Source organism: Anabrus simplex, chromosome 5 (genome assembly GCF_040414725.1).
Source record: "Anabrus simplex isolate iqAnaSimp1 chromosome 5, ASM4041472v1, whole genome shotgun sequence".
NCBI lineage: Eukaryota > Metazoa > Arthropoda > Insecta > Orthoptera > Tettigoniidae > Anabrus > Anabrus simplex.
Genome location: NC_090269.1, coordinates 266387021 through 266404727, shown reverse-complemented (window position 1 = coordinate 266404727; position 17707 = coordinate 266387021). Strand labels below are relative to the sequence as shown.

Sequence of the window (17707 nt, the reverse complement as noted above, 5' to 3'; positions counted from 1 at the left end):
TGGACAACGAATAGCACTGAAATATCGTAACACACTAATTTATTACGGTAGTATACAGGGCAATATGGCCTTCCCGGTGCAAAATAATGACAACACAGTACACATAAAGTTGACATGACAAACCTGGTCCTAAAGACCCTCCAAGTAGTCCCCTGCTACTGACACCACACGCTGCCAACGATGCGGGAGGCGCTGAATACCATCTGCCTCAGCATTTGCCGCACCATGTGTGAATCGGGTCGCCTGTTGGCGCACAGCATTAGCAATGTCCTCTCGTGTTGCAAACTGCCTACCACGTTGTGGTTCCTTAATCTTTTGAATGAGATCGAAGTCACAGGGCGAAATGTCGGGAGAGTACGTGGGTGCTCCAATTCTTCCCATCCCCAACGTCGCAGTAGCTGCCCTACACACTCTGCTTTATGTGGTTTTGCATTGTCATGCAGGATTATTGCACTGTCCACAAGATCCGGACATTAAATGTCGCACCAGGAAGTCCGTGTGGTACTGTGCGGTCACTGTTCTGCCATGTGGAACAAAGTGGCAAACAATGACACCCCTGACGTCATATGCGATGATCACCATCAATTTGACTGGGGAAGGATTCTGACGGATCTTCTGCCTCCTTGGTGATCCAGCATGTCGCCACTCTGCGGACTGTCGTTTCAGTTCTGGGTCGTATGCCCTGGCCCAAAATTCATCGATGGCGATTATTCGTGACAAGAATTGATCACCGTCCTGTTGCCAGCGTGCAAGGTGGTCGGAGCATATTGCAAAGCACACCCACCTTTGACCTTCCGTCACTGCATGCGGTACCCACTGCGATGCGATTTTGTGCAGTTGCAGCTCATTGCGCAATATCCTGTGGACGGTGCGTTTCTCGATGCCCCTTGCCCTCTCTAACTCCAGTAACGTCCGTTGTCTGTCTTCATCCAGGAGCTGCTCAATGACGGCACGTGCTACGTCGGTCCGCACACTGACAGGTCGTCCCGAACATTGCTCAACACTGGTTGACACACGTCCTTGCTGAAACTTTCCTACCCACCGTGCAACTGTGCAGTATGGTAGGGTATTATTCCCACGGGCTTCATTGCCATTCCATCGCATTTCTCCCTCGGAGAAAGGCTCTTTTGATGTAAGCGCGCTGCTCAACACAGGTTACTTCCATCTCGCACGACACTAACCACCTGACTGATTTCACAGCCATTGCTGCGCTACTACCAGCTATCACAGAACCATCTGTTGTTCTGCATACACACTATCCCTGCAGAACTTCCACACGACACACATACGTTTGTGATCCATTCACATATCTACAAGAAAAAAATAGTTGCCATGACTTTTGCCCCAACCTCGTATTATTTATAGCTACGTCATGCAAAAGTCAATTTTCTTCAGTTTTTATATTGCTATTTTTCCAAGCAACTTTCATTTTTAATACAGTTTTGTTATATTGATAATTGGTAATTTAAAGGTACTACATTGAGATAAAATAATGAAAAAAATATTTTTATGGTATAGTTTTTGTTTCTTGACATTCACAAAAGTTGATTTATCTCTGTTCTAACGAAACTTTGAATAGCCCGTTTTTGCGAGCAGCCATTCAATTTCTCGGTCTTTATGTACACGCATCACGAGAAAACGGCTGAGGAGAATTTAATGAAAATCGGTATGTGAAGTCGGGTGATGAGCCATTAGAATCTAGGCTATAAATAATTATACTCATGCCTAGTTAAAAGGTAGTTTAGAGGAAGGCCTAAAATTTAATTCTCAAATATTTATATTATTAGTGGTTCTATCGTAAAATACTACATAACGAAAGTTATATAGAATTAAATTTCTGATCATTTGTCATATATTGTTACCGTACCGGCTTTGATAACACAGATATTCATGAATTTGTATTTTTATTGACAAGTCCATATCAGCGCCGAGCCACGAGAAAATGAGTTAACAGAATTTAATGAAAATCGGTATATAGAGTCGGGGAATAAGAGCTACAGTCTGTTATAAACAATTTTATTCATCCTGAATGAAATTGTAGTTTAGGGGAAGGTGCCTGAAATTTAATTTTTAAATACCGATGTTATTAGTCCTATCGCATAGGACTACATAACAAAAGTTATAGAGAATACAATTTCCGACCATTTATGTTTTATTCAGTTTTACCGTACCAGAGTTGGAAGAAAACTAAATGTGAAGGCCTACAATATTGAAAGCGCATAACATTGATAAACATTTACATTACATTGACCATTGTTTGTTGTGATGTTCTTTGTCTCTTATGTTGCCGCTCAACTCAGATGGGATTACTGCTGCGTACTGAGTATAACAGCCTGACTGAATTGGCGGGAAATAGCTGGGGAGTTGCAAAACTTTTTTCTTTACCATGCCATTCCTCTGGTTCATACATTTTCTGATACTGCCGGTACGTAACAGAGTGGTTTATCATAGTATTCCAGCTATTCGATCCCTACTATGCCGTGCTGGTTTGAATGGGGGGTGTGCATACTTAAGGCAGAGGCCCACTTAGTGGTGGTGGTGGTGGTGGTAGTAGTAGTAGTAGTAGTAGTAGTAGTAGTAGTATGACCTGGTCTAGAATTACAATTTAGGCCTATTCCAAATTATAGCACCACAATTCACTAAATAACTCAAAATTCAACCCTGAAAAGAGCCCTTTCTTAAGAAAAGCTTCTTCCTCTTTTATTATTAAATTCTACATTCATTTTATTCCAAATTAGCAGTGAGAGGGTGTTTCTCCTCTGGCTTGGAGGAAAAATTACCTCCAAGTCAGATAGATTTTTCCACCGCCTGTGTAATGAACTGAGATTTTCCGACTCGTCGGGTACTTCTAGGAAAAGATTAGTAAAAGGACATAGTTTTTGCCCTGGGACTCTCCACTATTTGACACCCCTCCACCCGCCTGCCGAAATAAGACGAAATAATGTTCACGGATCACGGCTGTCTGTGGCTTGGTCATTCCAGCTCTGGAACTTTGGACTGTTAGATCGGCAGTGTAGTTCTGTTTGTTAAAAGTGAGAAAATGTGTGGTTTTTCATTCGATTATTTCATATGAAAGCATTGCTTTTAATCGCGCCATTCCTACTGACGTCATTGTAACGACCTATGTTCATTTCAGTTGGGAAAACTACTAAGACAGTCTTTCTGAGGATGGAAAAAGGCAGACGGAGAGTGAGTGTCTGCCATTATGCTGAAAACTTCTCAACCTGATTGTGACTTATGATAGACTAGTTGCTGCTGCTTTACGTCGCACCGACACAGATAGGTCTTATGGCAACGATGAGACAGGAAAGGCCTGGGAATGGGCAGGAAGCGGCTGTGGCCTTAATTAAGGTACAGCCCCAGCATTTGCCTGGTGTGCAAATGTTAAACCACGGAAAACCATCTTCAGGGGTGCCGACAGTGGGGTTCAAACCCACTATCTCCCGGATGCGAGCTCACAGCTGTGTGCTCCTAACCACATGGCCAGCTCGCCCGTTGCTGATGGTAGGCAAGGGGCCTACTATTACAATGGAAATTCCCTAACCCAGTCTTCATATGAGAAAGGACGTTTGGTGACTTCACCTTTGCGTTTCTAGGCTAATGTTAAGTACTATGCAATTTAATACAATCTTGCTCACAGTGTGTACACTATCTAATCTAGAATTCTGTATACAATATAGAATTCCGTAGCGAAGCACGGGTACATCAGCTAGTAAATTTTAAAAAAATACCTACGGAGAGCAAGAAATATTCGCCAACCACAATGCCAAGTGGTGATAAAAACAAACACAAAAACATATAATTTACATTGCCTTAATCAGGCCATTCATATATTTGCAATAAAGCATGTTGGAAACCTCTGAGACTAAATGCATTTACAACTTAAAACATTTAGTATAACGCTTGTAATGACAAGCGTGGAGAAACATTGTGTTGCTCGCAATAACCCTTCGCCAAGATAAAAAGCGTAGAAGAAGAGCCATGGAGAAACTAGATAGACAAGATCGGGAACAAATGTCTTAAATCACAGGTCAACAAAGGCGACACCTGTGGTCTCCTTGGGGAAAGTTTGCGTGTACAATAAAAGTCAGTCGGCCATGATACCGATGTCAGTGAGTACATATAAGTAACAGAGGGCAGGCAGTTTGTCCAAAAAGGGAACCAGATAGAGATGTCCAGGATATGGCCCAATCTTCCCACACCTCCCATTAAAATGAGACCTTACCAGGTGATCAGTCAGGAAGGGCTCATTTTGAACAAAGAGAGTACACCAAAATCCAGGAACAATAAAACTAAGCATGTGCATGTGTACTATCCATTGCACTTTACCACAATACAGTCTATTATCAAAGAGCTCTCTCTCTCTCTCTCTCTCTCTCTCTCTCTCTCTCTCTCTCTCTCTCTGTGTGTGTGTGTGTGTGTGTGTGTGTGTGTGTGTGTGTGTGTGTGTGTGTGTGTGCGTCCAGATAAATTAATCTTCTGTAATTTCTCATACTACTGTCTGTACTGTAAGTTGTAACCAGTCCAGCATGTCTTCATCATTTACGTAAATATCCAAGACAGTCTCTTTTCTTGGAAAGTACATCCTTTCTCTAGTTCATGCTTGGTAATGATGTATCATTTTCATTAAGCTGAAAAGCAAAAACTATTAGTATCCTGCGAAACCATAATATACATACGTAAAAGACATGCAATAAAAGAGTTAGATTCAACGTAGCATAGTAAGGAAATAGGCTTTAGTTAGTTTTTACCTGACACTCTGGTGGTACGGCTTTAACAGGGGTAGATGAGCCGTGGATAATACACTAGTAGCGACGTCTGACAGTCACCGGTCCCAGGAATTCTATCATTTTCTTCGGCTCAGACCATTTTTGACACAGATTCCCGCTGAAGTGGTCAACTGCAGAAAACCGGAGTACCCGGAGAAAAATCTGTTCCGCCTGCACTTTGTCCAGCACAAATCTCACATGGAGTGACCAGGATTTGAACCAGAAGACCCAGTGAGGAGAGGCCGGTGTGCTGCCGCCTGAGCCTCACAACATTATCAAGGTCATTTTGGAGTTGCTCACAGTCTTGTAATTTATTACTCTGTACAAAATAACATCATCCCCAAAAATCCTTATCTCTGATTCCACTTCTTTACACATATTATTGATATATATAAGAAAAAGTAAGGTCCAATAATACTGCCTTCAGGAATTCCCCTTTTAATTATTACAGGGACAGATTAAGCTTTGCCTACTCTAATTCTCTGAGTCCAAGAACCTGCTACGCAGGCGTAGCAGGGGGAGAGGTGATACTCCCACGTGGAGCGTCCCAGGTGGTGGATAGGGGGTCCTCACCGGCTTGCTGGCGGACTTGGGGGAAATAAAATACCTCTCGTGGACCAATTACACTACCCCCTGTGGGTCGGGGAGGAGGATGAAGAATACACCCACGGTATCCCCTGCCTGTCGTAAGAGGCTACTAAAAGGGGCCCAAGGGGCTCTCAGCTTGGGAGTGTGGATTGGCGACCACGGGGCCCTTAGCCGAGTCCTGGCATTGCTTCCACTTGTGCCAAGCTCCTTGCTTTCGTCTATCCTGTCCGACCTTCCTTGGTCAACTGTTGTTCTTTTCCGACCCCGATGGCATTAGAGCATTCGAGTCCTAGGGAGTCTTTCATTTTCACGCTCTTCGCGGCCCTTGCCTTTCTTCGTCCGTTACTTCATCTTTCGAAGATACAGATCCCTTATTTCTTTTCCTTTTCTCTCTCTCTTTACCCCCTGTGTGTGGGGGATGCAGATGAATAATACACCCACGGTATCCCCTGCCTGTCGTGCGAGGCGACTAAAAGGGGCGACCAAGGGATGATTAAATTAAAACTTGAAACTACTTTTGATTCGTACCATCACGCGGGGAACACCATAGGTTGCCTGTATTTGCGAGTAGTACCACTATATTAGGTACGAAATAGATTTGTGATTAGTAGCAGCCAAGAGCCTGGCCTGGGGTTTTCCAGTACCCGTGTGTCGTACCCACATGAGCAACACCACGGGTCTGGGCGTTGCCTGTGAGTTGTACCACTATATGAGCAACACCGTGGGTCTGCGTTGCCTGTGATTAGTACCCACTATGTGGGATAATGATGGTCAGAAGAACCCCAAAAATGTAGAAGCATGGTTCATAAATGTCTCACGCAGATATTCAAAGCCAAACCCACACAAGATCAGAGGCGCAAATCATATCATCAGTACGTCTGTCATATACCCTTCAAAGCCGGACTGAGTGGCTCAGACGGTTAAGGCGCTGGCCTTCTGACCCCAGCTTGGCAGGTTCGATCCTGGCTCAGTCCGATGGTATTTGAAGGTGCTCAAATACGTCAGCCTCGTAACGGTAGATTTACTGGCACTGAAAGAACTCCTGCGGGACTAAATTCCGGCACCTCGGCGTCTCCGAAAACCGTAAAAGAGTAGTTAGTGGGACGTAAAACAAATAACATTATTATTATTATTATTATTATTATTATTATTATTATTATTATTATTATTATTATTATTATTATTATTATACCCTTCAAATGCCAAAACAGCACAAACCATCCCATGCATAGGTCCTTCTGATACACAACCATCTAGCTGGGACATTGGAGAGCACATTGGCACATGAGCAACAACATAGAGACCTCCACAACATGAACCGTAGAATAAAATCAACGTAACACTCATCCAAGTTGCAACAGAGCTCATTCACGCAGTACAGATGCTCAATTACAGTAAGACAAATCAAGCTGATATAAATAACGTTACATGGGCAACAACAGAAAGAACAAGACAGGCCACCAAAATAAAAAATAAAAAAATAAATACCTACAGAGAGCAAGAAATAGTGGCCAACCACAATGCCAAGTGGTGATTAAAACAGACACAAAAATATAGACGTTACCTGACCGTAATGAGGCCATTCATGTATGTGCAATAAAGCACGTTGGCAATCTCCGAGACTAAATGCATTTACGACTTAGAATGTTTAAAATAACGCTTGTAATAAAAAGCGTGGAGAAATGTTATGTCGCTCGTCATAACTCTTCACCAAGATAAAAAGTGTAGAAGAGGAGCCTTGGAGAAACTAGATTGACAAGATTGGGAACAAACGTCGTAAAATCACAGGAAGACAAAGGCGACACCTGTGATCTCCTTGGGCTTAGTTTGCGTGTACAATAAAAGTCAAAGTCGGCCATGATACCGAAGTCGTTGAGTACACATAAGTAACAGAGGGCAACCAGTTTGTCCGAAAAGCGAACCAGATAGAGATGGCCAGGATATGGCACAATGTGGACTTAGTCTGCAGCAGCAATTCGAGCGGCAGTTGGTACCACAGTGACCTAACAAACTTTTCAAAATCTGTTACTTGAAGGACATTTCCGAGCCAGACGCCCTGTGGCGTGCATTCCACTTACCCCAAACTACTGCCGCCTGCGACTTCAGTGGTATCAAGCGAGAGCTCATTGGAAGATGGAGTGGAGGTCCATTTGTTTTGCTAGGAAAGCCAATTCTGCCTTGGTGCCATTGATGGGCCATGTGTTGGTTAGGAAGAGTCCGGGTGAGTGCCTGCATTCCACCTGTCTGCGATGTCAACACTGGACCGACACCAGGAGTTCTGGTCTGGGAAGCAGTTTCACATGACAACAGGAGCGCTCTTGAGGTTATCTCACACACGCTGACTGCAGATGTGTGCATCTATCTGGTGATTCAACTTGTTGTGCTGCCAATCATGAACAGCATTCCCAGGGATGTTCTCCAACAGAATAGTGCACGACCCCATGCCACTGTTGTAACCCAACGTGCTCTACATACGGTTGACTTGTTGCCTTGACCTGCTCGTTCCCCCGATCTGTCGCCAGTCGTGCACGTATGGTACATCATTGGACGAAAACTCCAGCGTTGTCCACAACCGGCATTAACCCTCCATTAGGCGCGCGAGCTACAGGTGTAGACCAGCCATTTGGTTTTTGCTGCCAATCCTAGGCTCGCTGGCCATAGAGGGGGAGACTATCGGTACCTTTCTTTGTCACACTGCTCTTGGGATTTAGTGCGCTCTGGCTCTGCTTACTGAAGTTGTCTTTCCACAATCTCGCTTTAAAGTCGGTTGGGCTACAACTGTAGGCTGCGTGCCTATCCGTGTTATAAATGGTCCGTTTTTGGACATTATAAATTTTCCAGCTGACTCATTCCTGGTTGTCAGCATTTCGCCCCCGTGTGCTAGGCTGGGCTCATCGGTTGGTACCTAGCACACCTACCAAGACGCATGGCTAGTGCATAACGTGGAGGCCACTGCGTAGGCTAATTGTAGCCACTGGCAGTGCCAATGCACTATGAGAGACCCTGCCCCACTACCAAAAATTGATGCCTGCCTGGCCATCAGATGATATTTATTCCCATAGGGAATCTGAAATGTTTGTTCCGAATGAGTAAATTTATAATACCAATATAAATGGTCCGTTATTGGACATTATAAATTTTCCAGCTAACTCATTCCTGGTTGCTAGTGTTTCGCCCCCGACTATTTGTGTCGGTGCTACGTAAGCCAGATTTAAAAAAAATCTGAGTAAAGATAGTAGTTAAAGGAGTATTTAGTTCCCACATATCAAACTGATTAGTTTTATTTCATACACATAACTTAATAAAATTAATATAATTAAACATATTTACTTACCTCAAAGTGTTTGTTTACAAAATAAATTATTTTGTTTCCTCTCCATAATCTAATGCACTGAATAGAACAAGACATTAGGCAGAATTAAACTCTTAAAAGTTTAAATTTGTTTGAATAGAACAAGACATTAGGCAGAATTAAACTGTTAAAAGTTTAAATTTGTTTAGATGTGCAGTGCTTCACTAGTTGTAATTATGAGCCGTGCAAGCAGCTGCTAGGCTGCACCTTCTGTCAGAGTGCATGCTGCGCTCCTTTACCTGCCTGAGCTGTTACTGAGCCACATTGTGCCTTTGGTTTAAGACACCTGGTGATGATCCGGCATGTTTCATTTAATGCGACATCAACCACTTTTGCATGCACAGAGTGGCACCAGACTGCAGATGCTTATCCCTTTCAGACCTGAAAGAAAACTGGCGATGTAAATTTTTGTTTGTACGTCAAAAACTGACTAAAATGCTCTTAATTACATATATTTTTAGTTTATTCTACAAAATAAAAATTAACATGTGAGAAAAAGCACCCACACAATTGTGCGAGTCAGGACTTAGTTCACTACTTACAAAAAAGAAAAATTACCTCAATGCATGTGAATATAAATATGTACATGATCAAATGTTCTATTTTACAGTGGGGAATAATTTAAAACAGTTAAATCTTCATTCAAACACAAGTAAATATTACATTTTCTACATTGAGGACGAGTTTTGCTTTTACTGCCCTTTTGACAGCAACACCTTCTCGTCGGATCTGAAAGATAACTGGAGGTGCGAATTTTTGTTTGTACGTCAAAAACTTACTAAAATGCTCTCAAATACATGTTTTTACAGTTTATTTTACAAAATGAGAACTCTCAGCTTAAAAACAGAACTCACACAATTGTGCGTGTCAGGACTTAAATCACTACTTACAAAAAATAAAAAATTCAGCTCAGTAGATGTGAATGTACACATGTATATTATCAAATTTTCTATTGTACAGTGTTGAACAATGTATTTTAAACAATTAAAATCTTATACATTACCTTTCTCACATAGAGTACGAGTTCTGCTTTCAGAGTCCTTTTGGTGGCAGCACCCAGCACTCTTGCATGCGTTGCCTGTAGGGAATCCTAGCCCGCACACTTGTGCGTATCAACATTCAAAACCTCATGGTACTACGTACGTTGTTGTAAGTTCATAATTTATGTTCGCTAAACAATTTACACACTTCATTGATTATATTCTGATATTCAGTAGAGCTTCTAGATTAATATGAATGCAATAAATTAATATTTATTTTAGGCATTACTGCTTCCCGCAATCTTGCCGTTGAACTGTATTTTTAAACTCTTCTTCTTGCCCCCTGGTGGTCAAGTGCTAAATAGAAACAACTGAAGTACATGCTATGTGTCCCGCACAAGCACTGCAGTCCAGTCTAGCACCAAGAAAACGTCAAATAAGCTCAGACATAAATAAAATACGAACCTACACAATTGTGCGTACATGGTCTGAAAGGGTTATTCTGCAGCTGAGAAATGCACTTGATCAATGTCAGAGACAAATTCAGTACACAATTATAGTTTCATTACTCACTTTTCATTTTAGCACTCAGTTTGGGATAATCAACATCAATTCACATTACAACAAACTGGTGAACATTTGACTTTCCAACTACTCTTCCAAGCATATTTTAATACCACAACACACTATTGTAATTTAGCATTAGTCATTTATAATTAGTATAAGTAGTGTTTTAATATTATATGTTGTTTTTAATAAGATTAAGGTTCTTGAGCAGCTTATTTATTTATAGTATGATGAATATATGTACCTATATATATAGTTTCAGGATAAATGTGCGTAGTCACAAGTCCGTACAATACTACAACTCTAGGTCTAGTTTTTTTTTTTTTTTTTTTTACCCAATCAACTGCTTCATCCAATGTGCAGTGAATGTCCATTAGCTTTCCTTTGAAAGCTCGAATTAGGCAGTCAGCAACAATGTGGTGGATTGACTGAGAAGGAGCATCACAAACAAAATTTGCAGAGCTAGTCCAACCCCATTTGCACAATAGATAACCATATCTACCTTGCCTTGTCGAGTTCTTATCCGATTGATGATTCTCCACTGTCGCCTTGGAAGATCAAATCCTTGTACACGTTTAGAAGGGTTCGCAACTAGATGTTTGTTGACTACTGAAGACTGATCCCACTGGGCATTCCATGAGCTGTTAACATGAAAAGAGGTTCTTTCAGGATCTGTTGCTGTATGCCAGGGTGGTTTCTTTGATTTCAGTTGTTGAGTTCAGTATTTGTAATATCTTGATGGATGGGTAGTTGGGGGTTCTGCTGAATGTTTTTTCCAAACCTTCCAAATATTTGAAGGACCTTATAATAAATAATTTTATTGAATAAGTGGAAAGTTCCTATCTTTATATTTGTGATCATAATCAAGTTCTAAAGAAGCTAGGAAGAATACCTCACAGTCCCCAGTTGAAACCAGAGGTTTCACCTAATCATATTGCCAGTCGTATTGCCAGTTTGTCTAAATCCAAGCCAGACAAATTACACAAAAGTTTTATTAAAAGCGAATTGTCTCATTTGAGAAAGCAGTACACTACTTCTTCCAACATTTCTGCTCCTTTTACTGAGCAAGAGCTTTTACTTGCTCTAAATGAATTGAAAAATGGAAAATCCCCAGGTTTTGATGGTATACACCCAGAATTTTTGAAACACTGTGGAAAAAATGTAAGGTACTGGCTAGTGCAGTTTTTCTCAACATACTCCAAACAAGTCAACTCCCTTCAGAGTTTAAACGAACTAAGATACTATCTTAAAACCTGGTAAACGTACAGATTCTGTCGAAAGCTATAGACCAATTGCCTTAATGAGTGTCTGCTTTAAGCTCTTGGAATGGCTTATCTACAATAGAATAAGTCCTTTAATTTTTAGAATCATTCCAATCAAACAAGCTGGTTTTAGACCTCAACGTAGTTGTGAAGATTAGGGGCTTGCTCTGACAACACATATTGAGACAGGTTTTGAAAAGCAATTAAAGAGTGGAGCAGTGTTTATTGATCTAACAGCTGTATATGATACAGTGTGGAGAGAAGGTATTGTGTATAAGTTCTTTAAACTGACATAGTGTAGTCAAATGTCGCATCTGATTAACAATTTGCCCTCAAATAGAATAATCCAGGTGGTCATGCATACAAATCACAGCAAAATAAAGGTACTTAACAACGGACTACCTCAAGGATCTGTTCTCTCTCCATTACTGTTTAACCTGTATATTGCAGACATATCTGTCACGAGCTCTCGTCAATTTGCTTATGCCGACGATCTGCCAATAATTAGTCATCATGTGGATGCTAATGTGATAGAGAGAACTTTAAATGCAGACCTGGATATTCTGTGCACATACTTCAAAACGTGGTGCTTGAAACCAAATCCTAACAAAACAGAAACCTGCTTTTTCCATTTAAATAACCAGCAAGCGAATATTACCTTGAAAGTGTCACTTAATGGAAGTCTTCTCCCTCACAATGCCAACCCCAAATATCTTGGAGTTGCTCTTGACCGAACGCTATCATACAGGAAACATCTAACCAACCTAGCAGTCAAATTAAGGTCACGCAACATCATCCACAAACTTGCTGGCTCCATATGGGGAGCTTCTGCATCTACTTTGCGTACTTCAGCTATGGCGCTGGTGCTTTCCACAGCTGAGTACTGTTCTTCAGTTTGGATTAACAGCTCTCATGCTAAAAAGGTGGACATGGTCCTGAATGAAACAATGCGTGTCATAAGTGGCACAGTCAAATCTACTCCTCTTTTCTGGTTGCCAGTGCTCAGCCACATAGAACCTCCTAGAATTAGAAGATTGAATAACTTGGTTAGAGAATACAACAAGATATTAACCAATCCTGATCTCCCTCTCCATGAAGATGTTAACGTCAGATTCAGCCGCCTAAAATCAAGATCTCCTCCTATTCGAACAGCACAGGAACTTGTTAGGAGGGATTTCAATTCGAAAACTGATTGGCAACAAGAGTGGAATAGTGTAGCTCCGATTCAATGGCAGACACTGTTCAATTATAAGAATCTTCCAGCTGGCTTTGATTTGCCCTGCAAGACATGGGTAGCCCTCAACAGAGTACGTACTAACCACGGGAGATGTGGATCAATGTTGTTTAAATGGGGAATGAGATCATCTCCAGCCTGCGACTGTGGTGCAGTAAAGCAGACTATCAATCATATTGTCACCGAATGCATTGGAAGGGCATTCGCTGGATCCAGCCAGGACTTTGTGGTGGCTTCTTCTGAGGCCATACAATGGCTAGAGAACTGAGATCTAACTCTTTGAACTTTTTTGCTTGCATGATTGTTTTCAATGTTATGTGTATATCTTGTAATTATGTATATAATATTTTGTGCTGTATATTTAATCTTTGTATTGTTTTGTGTACGTTACGCTAATAATAATACCCGACAGAAACTTCTTTGTACCAGTTAATAAATGCAGTCCAGAAACCGGCATGCAAACCATCAGAAATAGCAGCAAACTACAAGTAGTGGAAACAAAGTTCTTATGAACTTTGATTCAGAAAACAGGGAAGTACAAAGTAAGAAATGACTAAATATGCCATCTTGTCAAAGTGAAACAGACCCTTATTTTTTTGTCAAAGCCTGGCTGGAATGGTTTGGTGATCTAAAAAGAATGGACCCATAAAGAACGGCTAGAGTGTGGTTTGAGAAGGAACTTGAAAGCAAAAGATTAAGAGGTCACTCAAGAAAGATCAGATTAGAAATGATCTAGGTGGGCGAGGTGTGGATTTGCATCAGGTTACGGAAGAAGACACCTTCATGGACATACAGTAATTGGAGAGTGCTTATCCACTGAGATGATGATGATGATGATGATGATGATCATGATGACCCAGTTTGGCTGCCAGTGCTAACTAGCCCCAGGGGCTCTTACCTTGAAAGCATGGGTTGACGACCACAGGGCACGTTGCTTCCACTTACTTATGCCAGGCTCTTCACTTTCATCTGTCCTATCTAACCTCCCTTGGTCAAGTTTTTAATTTTCACGCCCTTTGTGCCCCTTCCATTTCTTTGGCCAATATCTTATTTTTTGTCCAGGTGCCATATCCCTTCCATTTTCTCTCTCTGATTAGTGTTAACCGAGGATAGTTGCCCAGTTGTACTCCTCTTAAAACAGTAATCACCACCACCACCACCTTCTAATGCTACAAAACTCTAAAATTAGTGAAAACAGCTTGTTATCCTTAACTGTATAGTATGCCATATTAAACACATTCTTCTGTTGTTGCAACATATTTTCATTAATCTTCTTTGCACACACTGCCAAATGAGTGGATTCTGGCGAAGTTGCTGCCATGCCAACACACATTTGATGTTGAAATATTTTTTCAAGGCTTCCAGTTTGGTTGGACCTGTAAAACCTGACAGAACTTTTAAATTATTGTCTGAAATGGAAGGAAACAAACTACACACTTCACGTCTTGCAACACCTTCAATTGAGTCAAATTTGAGCCACTTCAGTTCATTGCTCCATTCTTCCTTAAGTTCCTGACGTTTGACGTGTGGGTATACACTCGTGACTATTTAAAATTAAATAAATTTTAAGATTTAAGATAAATTTGAAACTTTGAACTTGATAACATATTTAATGTAATTTGTTTTTAATACATCCAATTGTATATAAATCAGATCTACTGCTAGATAAAAATTGGGAATACCAACACGAAAAATAAAAGCTATGTGTCAGACTCGTATTTCCCGTCATCACGGCGACCTGGCGCCTGAAAGTTTTCAAGTCCTGCATGGAGATATACTGGTAATAAATGAAACTGAATAAATAATATATAGAAGAAGAGCAATATCTTACTCAGGAATGTGTAAGTCAACATAGTAGATTATAAGTACACGAACTAGCTACATTACAATTCAATGTAATCAGTTGAAGTGGAGAGGAAAGAAAATGCAAAATGTTAAGCCATTGTGGGCTCTTAGTTTTCTGTTTTCCTAATGACAACAGTAAAGATTTTAAACATTCACAGGCTTCATGGCTTCTGAATTTATCTTCACAGGTAATAATTAAAGACCTTAAATAAATAAAGCTCTAAGAGCCAAAGTTACACATTTTGAGTAATTGTGTAAAATAGAATCTACACGCCAAGCCTAAAAATGTATAAAAGGCTCGAACTGCCACAAATGATGGTGTAGTAACAATATCTATCAACAGATGGCATGCTATATGCTCCATGCCTGTGCCTTCTATAATTTAAACTTATTTTCCTCAAGACTATTATTTTGGCACTTAGAGACTTTATTTCAAGTCTTCAATTATTTGTGTTAAAATATTCTCTAGCTATCAGTCTTGAAAGTTTGAATTCAAAAAGGAATCATGCTGGTAGTACTGGGAAAGTTTTGTGTATTTGTTAGTAATAATGGTGCAATAATGAAACTGAGCCTTTATTTATTTATTTTTTTTATTTTTTTTTTTATTTTATTTTATTTTATTTTATTTTTTCTTTTCATATTACAGGTCTTGTATATATAGAAATGAAAATACTGGTGAGCAATATTGGAATAAAATGCAGCATCTTGAACCTTGCCCAAGATTTGCACATCAGCTTGTTTATGATCACATCAACAAGGTAAGTGATGAAGGATAATATATATATATGTATTGAAACTTTTTACCCAAAATAAAGCATCTCAGAATTGTTTCATGATTATTAGACTGGTTTCTGCCATGTATAGATAATAATCCTTCATCTAAATGCTATTCTAAGACGAAAAGTCATTACGATCACTATCAGTCTCCACTTCAGCAAGCCGGGTGCTAGTATTTATGAGCCTCCTCAGTTCATTCTGTCCATCCAGAGACGATATTCTATTTCTTGCTGCCAATTTACTTCATGTTTCTCTAGGTCTTTGAAAATATGCTTTTCCCAATCATTACAAGGCCTCCCTCTGGGACTCTCACCAACAACATACCACCTTAATCTGCCCAAGGCTGAGGTTTCCAACAGACTCCTGTCCAATCCAAGTTGTTGCTGGATATTCTCGTACCTCCTTACTTTCTTTGTCTTTTGAATACAAGAATTGAGGAACTTCATTTCAGTGGCCTGTAAACAAATTTTTGCAGATCCAGTCAAAGTTGCTGCTTCCAGTCTGTATGTAGGAATTGGTACAAGGTATGTTTTTTAAAGTGTTATCTTGAAAGCTTGGCGAAATATGTCTTCCAAAAGTAATTGACAAATAGTATGGTAAAATTTTTGTGTTTATTTCTTGGTGTATGTATACCTACCAACCATTCCTATTTACCCAGAAACTTTCTGTTTTTAACTCGTCTTCCGATTTTCCGATTTATTTTTACTTCTTCCTATTTTTGACCGATGTAATATCCAGTATGGTCAATACTCATCCCCTAGGATAAATTCTTGTGCGTTTGTGTAATTTACACAACCTCATTTTCAAGTGTATTTATTTGATGCTTATTTGGCGAGTGTATCATCCGTCACCTTCGTGTATCGTATTTCTCGCTCGCTATAACAGCCTGTGTGCTATTCAGCTGGGAATTCGGAATGGCAATCATCCTACAAGCCAGAGAAGCTAGTGTGCACTAGCAACTCCGTTAATCGGGACAAAAGAGTGAGTTTGTTATTATGTGGTTGGCACGCTCGTTTCTGTGCGTAGTATTGTTGGAGTTGTGGGCCGTGTGTTTTTACTTGCGGTTCTGTACTTTTCCCCCTGTCAAAGTCGTACGTTAATAATATAGGAGAAATATTGATCTGTTTTGTATGTAGTAGTTTCACGTATTTCAGTGCATTTGTGTTCATTCTTAGTTCATAATTTTAATGACTTGAATGTGTTTCAGAGTTGTGTCGGTGACAGTTTCTGATATTTTCTCTTCACATTATGACTACAAAACATAACAAACGGTATCTCCAAGTGTTCAGGGATACCTATAAAACTGAATTTCCGTTCATTTTACGATCTAAGAAAGGAAACTATTATGCATTTTGTTCTGTGTGTCGGTCTGATATAAATATCTTGCATGGAGGGAAGACTGATATTGTAGCTCACAGCATCACACAAAAACACAAAGATAGTGCTAGTTGTCTTGGGAGGAACAAAAAATTAAGTTATTTTTTTGTAGGCAGGAAGAAAGATGATGCACTCACTCGAGCAGAATGTTTGTTCACGGTGCTCATTGACGAACATAACCTTGCATTGTCTTGTTCTGATCACGCAGGACCATTGTTCAGAAAGATGTTCCCAGATTCAGGCATCGCGAAGAAGTATTCGTGTGCTAGAACAAAAAAGTCTGCCATAATTAATGAAATGGCCTGTGATGCAGATAGTAAGGTGATTCAAACTTTAGGGGCTCAACCTTTTGCGATTTCAACTGATGGTAGCAATGATAAAGTTAGTAAGCTTTATTCTGTCGTCTTGTTTTTCAACAAAGAATTTAAAAAGATTGAAAATCATTTACTATCCATGGAAAATTTGAAAGGCAACTCTGTTGGTGTTAATATTGCTAATTTGGTCCAGGATGTTCTGAAAATATATGACGTTCTGATGGTAAACTGTATAGTTTTCAGTACAGATAATGCTCGTGTTATGATGGAAAGAAAAAATGGTGTTGCTGCTAAACTAAGAGAATAGAGCAAAAACCTTATTATAGGATGCCTTATCGTTTGATTCATTTGGCTGCCATGAAGGGTTCAGGCTCCCTTCTTGTCAAAATTGATGAGATGCTAATTAATATTTTATCATTTAAACAAAAGCTCAAAGAGAAAAGATCATCTCAAAATGTATCAAGCTTTGTACCAAATTGATGTCAGAAAAATATTAAAGCATGTGTGTACATGCTGATTATCCTTGGGGAAATGTTTGGAAAGATTGATTTCGTAGTGGGAATCAGGATCTGTTAAAATGGCACAGACACGTCTCTGAAGTATTTCCAAATTCCCAAGCTAAGGGCACATGAACATACAGAA

General features: G+C 40.1%; 1 protein-coding gene across 1 annotated transcript in view; it reads left to right on the top strand.

Moving 5' to 3' along the window:
* Positions 1 to 17707, top strand: part of muskelin (muskelin 1) — a 231598-nt gene that overhangs the window by 146611 nt on the left and 67280 nt on the right. The window contains exon 12 of the mRNA XM_067147381.2: positions 15244 to 15355. Within this exon, the coding sequence (XP_067003482.1) occupies positions 15244 to 15355 (112 nt within the window). The remainder of the gene's footprint in view (positions 1 to 15243; positions 15356 to 17707) is intronic.